The following is an 8,718-nucleotide window of genomic DNA, read 5'->3' on the forward strand; positions in this document are numbered from 1 at the left end:
TCCAAAAACAGGCATCGTTTAAAGACAGACTAAAAATGTTTTGTTATACATTTATCTAATCTAAATAGATTTGTACAGAAAAGTCCATATTTTTCCCAAACACTTCTGTCAATTGTCTCTAGTTTTGTTTTTATGTGTATACAAGCACAGCATAGAATTAAAGTCAAAACTATGTAGAATGTGCCTCTTGTAAACTTACTTGACTCAAACATCAAACCAAGAGGTTTAAGGTTAAGATCACATACTTAAAAAGAAATTCTAGTTTGCCTCCTGCTGTAGGAACAAAATCTCTGTAACACCAATGAGCAGACAAACTACTAATTTTAACTGTACAAATTACTTAAGGATTTTTAATAGCTTCTATTTTGATTAACCAGCTCTCTCCCACAGAAGATTTGGAAATAAGATCTAAAATTATACAATCTACCTATCTTGCATTTGAATGATTTAATGTAGCCAACAGTCCTACATAATTACTAGGTTAATTAAATAGATGGCTGTATTTAGGACAGAGCAGAGTTCAGGGAAGGTAAATGTAGAGAGGAAATACAAGAAATACTTGGGCCTAGAACATGCAAATTTTGCTGGTGGTGACCTTTAAAAAAGATTCTATTACATAAGGTTGAAAATCCTCATCACCGTACATAACATGCTGGCATTAATTTAAGGGTATTTTTTCTTTGTTCCATTTTCCTATCCTGTAATGTGGGTCACATCAATTTGGTTTAGCAACAAGTCCTAATTAAGCCACAAAATAAAGAAAACAGACTATGTTGGTTTAGTTCTTTAAATTTTTCTCATGCTTTGAGGGAGCTCACGTAGAAAAACTCCAGTTGTCACACAAGCACCTACAACTCTGCTTTTCACAGGTTTCTGCTCATGGAAAGAAAGAACACTTCAAAATGCTTAAAATGCCAAAAAACTTATCAGTTTTCAAGTCTGATACTAAGCCAATTTGATTAGGTGTTTGTCCATGGGGTGCTATACACTTGCAACTCTTATGGAGTACAAAACAGGTTTTAGGTATCTCATATGTTACTTAAATATGTTCTTAGGAGATCTCAGTTGCAGAGAAATTGCTGTTTATAGAACCTTCAGGCTTCAAAAGATATGTCTGTGTCTTCTAGTCACTATGTGTCCTCTAGCTACTATAGAAAGAAACAGGACTACAGTTACACACTATGTGAACTTTCTTTAGGTATCTTTAAATTTAAAAAAACATCAGCATGAGGAATGAGAACGTGAGATATTTTGCATTAGTAATTAATTGTCAGTTAACAAACAAAACCTCAGGAAATAAAACTGCTAAACCAGAAAACCACTACTGAGTTGTAACAATTCCCTCTAGCTATTAGATGTTGTGTAAAGAAAGTCTTCAGGCAAACAACTTGGTAGCATTTGTTACATCAGGTTAAGTACATGCATAGTAATAGTGCAACTCCACATGAAGAAAACTGCAATTGGTTTAATCTTTAAAGTTGAACCACACATACCGCAGTATGTTCAAACTCAATACATAGTTATCTGCATACTTAATTTCCAACATGTTTCAAGACACATAACATTATGAGTTCCACTTCAAAGCATAGCTCCAAACTTTGCCATGCAAAGAGCTAACCCACAGATGCGGTTAGGGAAAAGAATGCTGCAGGCTATCACACAGATTACCAGATTGGGATCTTCATCAGGAAAGAACTGCTTGGGGCAAATCAGAACTTCATTGCTCAAGTTCTCTACAATGAAGAATTCAACATACAAATTAGCACAGGAATTCTTATTATATGTTTCAAAGTGATTCCAGCTGAAAACAAACCCTTTCTTTTCATACAGGTGATCAGCCAAGTGGTTTTCAGTTCAAAAAGACAGCATTATTCAAATGTCACCTCTTTATGCACTCTGTAATTAGAAATAATCTTGACACATAGGCCTTCTCCTGCTAGTAAATTTTGTTATCTTTACTTAAGCCCTTATATATCCAGCTATTACATCAGCATAGCCAACCAAACCAGTCACCTTTCAGTGTTCACTCATGGCTCCATGATTACATGATTGAACATAAAACTCTGGATTTAATCTCAGCCTCCCCTAATGCCCACCCACTCATTGTCATCTCCTCCCTCCTCCCCAGATGACCTTCCAGAAAATCATGCATTGAGCCAGCCTAGGGAGGGAAATAAAAAAATCAGCTTTCTGCTTATCAGTTCCCTGAGTGCTTCACCTCGCACCTGCACAGACAATAATTCAGGTAAAGGGAAGGGGCATTGAAAAGAGGAAAGCTGCAGAGCAACCTCAAACTAGATTAAGCTGACTGCAGACCTGCAGCTCAAACTGTTAAAAAAAATTAACTTCTTAATCCCCCAATATGATATACATCCTTGGTGCCTGAACACTGAGTAGCTATGACCCCTGATGGGGAATCCTCATGTGCATTTTCAGACTAATTGCCAAAATGTGAGAAAACATCCTCCAGCTTCCTGTCTCCCTGATACCAGAGATACTTTAGGTTTTCCAAAAGGCTATTGAAAAGGTTATCATTTAAACACTTAACAAAATGCTCAAAAAGTACATTGAAGCATACATCCTTGCAGATGTGAAGTGCAACCTTCCTCCATATCTGAAGCACTGTGAATAATTTCTTTTAGCCCACAGTGACTTCTTGCATACACATAAGTTCCATCACAAAACACAGAGCGGGCCCAAGATTTCAGCCCACACTGGATCAAAAGGGGCATGAGAACTTTGGTGTCTTCATCAAGTGGCAGCATCTCTGGAAGTTTGGAGAGAACTCTCCCAGTGCTTCAGAATTCTTCAGGAGAAAGAGAACTGAAAGGAATGTATCAGGCTCTTTGTATTTATGTCCATCCTGCTACACTCAAGTATCAATCTTAAAACCCAAAATAATACGTCCTTGAGAAAAAGTAAAGGAAGTAAATACAAATACCTGACAACATGGGAAAACCATAAAGGCATAAAAGCATACACTGTGTTCAAACTGATTGTTTCTACTTCCAAAGAGTAACTTTGGCAATCAGTTACTGCACCTGCCAACAGCTAATGGTGTAGAGAAACTTTCATTCAGATAAACCTTCAGGGTTGTCCTTCTGGAGCTCACTTGACTCTAGCATTAGACAAATTAATCAAGAGTCTATTGAGGATTCACTATTTCAATGCAAATCTGCTCAAGTGAACTGAGAAATACCTATGCTAACCATTTTAAGATTTTTTTACATCACTTTCATTGAATCAGAGCTAGAATACTGACTTGTTTTAAGAGTTACTGCCTTCAGTTTTGTACAGGACATTTAGAAAATAAAAGGAAAAAAAAGAAAAAAGAGAAGAATGGAGGAGAATTAGCAAGTGTAGTAATTTCACCAGTGGAACTGCTGCAATGTACCATGCAATTTAGTGATGTTTGGACCATTACTGTTGCTACAATTTTTTAATTTGGCAGACTATTTTACAATATTTTAAAATGTCTTCCAGAAAGGCCACCCTGAATAAGACTTAAGACAGATTAATTATAAAGAGCTGTCTACATTTCCATGGTTTTGCTATGTGTATTAGCATGTGGCATTAACGGTAAAAATACAAATAGTTGCAAGCAACTAAACTAGGCAATAGGATAAACTTCCAAAAGAAATCACTGCAGAATTTCTTAAACAGTATACAAAGTTTCCACCAGTGAGACACAAAGTATTTCTCATTTACTCACAATAGGCCTACAGAAACTCTGACATAGTAATAACAATTCGCTGTGTATTTCTGAAGACCAAAAATGTAACAAGAAAAAGCTTTGACATTAAATTTAAAAAGCCAAATCAAAGCACAGAGCAGCACACTAACTGAATCATAAGAATTCTTTTTGGTTCAGCAAAATCTTGGACTTTGGTCACTTTTGGTCAGCAAACAGTTTGACAAGTCAAAACATTTGTTAAGCTCCACAGAGCATCCCAAATGTACATCTCACTTAGGACCTTCAACACCTTAACACCCTTTTTCCTAAGGGTTTCAATTAACATAAAGCAGGAAATAATGGAAAGATTGTAATACAAGAAATCAGATGACACACTACACAACTGTAAAGAGCATAAACTACCACACTGGACAGTAGTTGAGGTCAGAAATTAGAGAGACCAAATTTTTATATAGATAAAAGCACCTCATTTAAACAGAATCCACAGTGTAAAAAAATGAGATGTTATACCACAGCACAGCTGGGTAGCTGAGAGACATCACAGAATGGATGGGCAATCCCACTTCAAGCACTGGAAGCACTGAGGTGAAGTTCAGTGTTCCCAACAAAAGAATTTCAGTAGTAAAACATGACCTGTTTAGTTGATGAATTTTCTCTGCTCTTTGGGTCAACTAGAGAGTTAATGGAGATCCTCACCCAGATAAAAGCACAATCTAAAGTAGTCTTTACAACAGAGATGAGATAAAAAGTGGAAATTCTTGCAAATTAACAGGCACAACTTCTTTTTAAAAGTGATACAGTGAAAAAAGTTGTAATAACACAAAATTACATTTGGATAAGTACATCAGGTCACCTTGAATGCATACCAAAAAAAGGCCCAAATAAATCTGAAGAAAGTTGAAACACCAAAAATCAATGAAAGAATTGCAGCAAGAGGCATTAGAGGGTCCAAAGGATGAGTGAAAGGAGTTAAAAACATGGCAATGCATTCGCACATGTAAGGAAACCACATGGTTAAAAGAGCAAAATGAGGAAAAAAAACATCTCCTGGGATCTTGCAGAGAAAAGTAGAGGAGGTCAGAAGATTCTCAGTCACCACTGTAGAGATTAAAGAAAATTTACCAAAGCAACGTTAAGAGTTCTTTGTCATCATAGAGACTGAAGGCAACATGACTTCAGAACTGAGATAGGACTATGGAGTTTTTAATATAAAATACAGTTCTTTGTAGATACAAACAATGCTTTAGGTTGGAAATGTGTGGTTTGTATGGTGCCTAGCCTAATGGAGAACTCTCACACTTAACATCAGAGATGCAAAGAAAACAATTATTGCACAACTTATCTTCAATAAAAATCATGTTTAAGTAAGTCCTCACTTACATACTGTAGGACACAATGTACCCACAGAGCAGCACAATGATTGCTGCCTTATGATCTGGGCTAGGTAAGCAGAGGTTACAAAGTAATCCATAATTTTTCAGCCATCTGTATTTCAAAAGATAGCTGGGCTGCTGATCCTCAGTCTTGCTGGATGGCTTCTCCACAGGCACCTGCCAATGTCCAAAGCATTTCCACATTTCACATCTCATGAAATATGAGGGAGTTGATTCATGACCAGGTGTTATGCATTTGTTTCTGTAACAGAACTGTCCTTCATCTACTGAAAACACCTATATAAACTACAGTTAGAACTTAATCTATTTGTAGTTTACTGTAAATATTTTCTGATAGAGAGACCTAAAAGCAGATTACTGATGCTGGCATTGTCTTGAGTGCACAGATTTTGAAATAAGCTGTTAGCCTCAGCGGCTTGAGCTGTGAGCAGGGCCCTGGCAAGAAGCCACATCCTCTTTTAAGAACTGCTGTGAAAGTGAATATTTCTATCAAGCAAAAAGCGCCTCAGATTTGAGGTTTTCATACTTCTCAGTCTCAATTACTTGCTGTCTCAAAATCATTTCCTCATCTGACTTTCACATCCCTTGACTGTGGAAAGCTGACTGGCTGCTGTGAGCACTCTGCTCCTCCAGCTGTTCCTTTATTCACAGAGGAGGTACCATCCCTCACCTCTCCCTGCAGCTGCAACTATGAAAACAGCATCAGCTTCACACTGTAATTGCCATGGCTGTCTGAGGGATTCTAACTAGGAGTGTTGCACACAAACAAATTAAAGAGGTTACATGTCAGTAGAGTGCCTAACACATTACCCATACTACTTCATCCCCCCCAAAGACATCTTTTAATATAAAGAGAGAAAATTTTACTCAGGCTACAAATAAAAACCCATGGAATGCTTTCTTTATTCAGTCAGAGATAGTTTAGCAATAAATTTATTTTTCAGATATTGACAAACATGTAAAGTGATATTTAAAATATTAACTACCATATTCAATATTCAAAATTACAACAGGGATGTAGGTTTTTAAGGCATTAAAATTTAAAATCTGTATTTAGCATGCCTTAATACTGGGTGATCATCATAGCATGTCCAGTCCAAGCAAAAACTGTAATTTACATAGACTACACAGTATAGGCCAGGAACTGAAAAAGGGATTTTAAAATAAAATTTAAAAAAACACTTCTATAAACATTGCAATATTATTTCTAAACTCTTTTAAGCTTAAGTATATTTGAAATCTTTCCCTCTTAATTCATTATGTGACAGGCAAACTAATCCTATATGGCTCAGCCTTTAATGAACATTGTTCTCACTACGATTGCTACATTCAAAGAGGGACAACAGATATTATTTCTGTGTCATCACCACATTTTATCACTGGAGCTCTGTGCCCACCGAACTCGAATCCAGAGAAGCCACGACACGTAAACACTCGGTGTGTGGTAAAAGCCCTCCTTTCTCCAGTGCAGTGCGCATGGCTGCGGGTGACTCCAGTACAGACACTTTTCTGCCCTTTCAGGCGCGTACTGCTATGCTGGGAAATGCCAATGAACACAAAACTTTCCCTACATAAAATATCCGCACGCAGCGGTCTGTGAGCAGTCTGATCTGTCAAGGGGTTCCTTATTGGTGGGGTGGAGGATCACTGCCTCAAAAAAACCCTGCCTGCATTTTTCTGAGACTCTTCCTCCTAGCCTCGATAGTTACAGAAACCACCAGCTTAGGTGCTCCACCTACAACAGATCTAATAATTTTGACCTAACCAGGTCAGTCTGAGTGGATATTCCACATCACAATTTGGATACGAGAGTATGAAACACTTGAGATTGGGGCATCCCTGTTCCACCTCATCTCCGGGAGGAAGAGGTCTCGGGGGTACCCACTGATGCTGCGGCCTGCCCGTGTTTATCTCACCCCTTCTAGGGAGCTTCCGAGGGGAGTCCCCGCCGCCCGGGCCCGACAACTTTCTCCTCCACGTGAACTGCCTGGGTAGGGAACGGCGGGAACGCGAGAGACACATCACGGCCACCAACCCTGCGTCCCCCTCCCCAGCTCCCACAGCGCGGGAGGAACCAGAGGGGCCGGCAGGAGGGAAGGGAAGGGAAGGGAAGGGAAGGGAAGGGAAGGGAAGGGAAGGGAAGGGAAGGGAAGGGAAGGGAAGGGAAGGGAAGCCGAGGCAGGGAGAAAGCGCAGCATCCCAGCGCTTTGCCTGGCGGCTGCCCCGCATCGCAGGAAGGGCTCTTCCCTCCCTCCGGCTGCGGCCGCCGCTGGAGCCCCCGCCCCTTCCCCGCAGAGCTACTGCCTCGCTCCCGCAGCAGCGCCGCTCACCTCTCTTGGAGCCAGGGCTGGGGCTGCCGCCGGTGGCCCTGGAGCTCTTGCGGGAAGCCATCGCACCTCCCGTCGGGCAGCGCAGGGGGCGGAGCGGGAGCGCGTCGGGAGCCGCCGCCGCCACCGAGCCCTGCGTGCGGCGGGAGCGCACTTAGGCCCCGGCGGCGCGACCCCGAGTGCTCCGAGGCCCCGCCCCCGCGCCCTCCTCTAGCCAATCGCGTCAGAGAGGCGCGGCGCCGCTCGCCTCCGATTGGCGGCGGTGCCGTGAGGGGGCGGGACGGCGGCCCGCCGGTTGCGCGCGCCCGTCGCGCTCTCCCGCCGCCGCCGGCCCATTTGAACGTGGCACAGGCGGGCGCGAGCGGCGGCCTCTCGCGAGGGTTCGGGCGCGCGCGCGCCGCCAGGGAGCGGGGGTGTCCCCGGCACTGAGGGAGGATTGGGGGGGGGAAGGCTCGGGGTGACATTTACATGGCGACACTGCCTAAAGCATCCCGCCCTGTGCCCCAAACCGCGCTCCGCATCCAGTTAAACTCCCAGGTTGCGGGAACGCATAATTGATGTGTATAAATGCCTAACGGTGTAGGAGGACGGAGCCAGGCTCTTTTCGACGGTGCCAAATAATAGGACAAGAGGCAATGGGCAGAAACTGACGCACGGGAAGCTCCACCTGAACATGAGGAAGAATTTCTTGATTGTGTGGGTGACCAGGTACTGGAACAGGTTGCCCAGAGAGTCTCTGTCACTGGAGACATTCCAGAACCATCCGGACACAATCCTGTGCCGTGTTCTCTGGGCTGACCCTGCTGGAGCAGGAGGTTGGACCGGATGCCCCGCTCTGGTCCCGTCCAACCTGACCCATTCTGTACCGCATTCTACAGAACAGCGGGGCAAACCTTCCACAGAGCGCCTTTCCAACTAACAGAGTGAAAGGGTTTGAAGTTTGTTGCCTCAGACGATGAGTTCCCCACCAAGGCTTTTTGAGGCTTTAAAAATACTTTTAATTGACTCTGATAAAATAAACCTGGGGTTTTGCAGGAGTTCTGGATGCCTCTTGGTACCGATATTGTTTGAGACTGGGATAAATACCCAATTTGGCATGACACTAAAAGTCTGAAAGAAGAAAGCAAAACCCAGCTTTGAGTCCTAACCATAAATACAGTGCTTTGAGTCGAAATAAACAATTTTGCAAATTCGAGAGCTTTGCAAGTGGATGTGTAGAGAAGAAAGCCTTTACTCAAATCAAAGTTTAGCACTGTGTTTTAGATAGTAATGCCATGAAGCTAACCAGAAACAGTAATTTACT

At 42.2% G+C, this 8,718-nt stretch overlaps 1 protein-coding gene across 4 annotated transcripts in view; it reads right to left on the reverse strand.

The window, feature by feature from the left end:
• ASPH (aspartate beta-hydroxylase) overlaps window positions 1-7,603 on the reverse strand; it is a 111,687-nt gene extending 104,084 nt beyond the window's left edge. For all 4 annotated transcript variants that reach the window (XM_059479870.1, XM_059479781.1, XM_059480123.1 and 1 more), the window contains exon 1: window positions 7,419-7,603. In XM_059479870.1, coding sequence (XP_059335853.1) covers window positions 7,419-7,479 — 61 coding nt within the window. In that variant the 5' untranslated portion in view covers window positions 7,480-7,603. The remainder of the gene's footprint in view (window positions 1-7,418) is intronic.
• Window positions 7,604-8,718: the final 1,115 nt, after the last annotated feature.

This window comes from Ammospiza nelsoni, chromosome 1 (assembly GCF_027579445.1).
Source record: "Ammospiza nelsoni isolate bAmmNel1 chromosome 1, bAmmNel1.pri, whole genome shotgun sequence".
Classification (NCBI taxonomy): Eukaryota; Metazoa; Chordata; class Aves; order Passeriformes; family Passerellidae; genus Ammospiza; species Ammospiza nelsoni.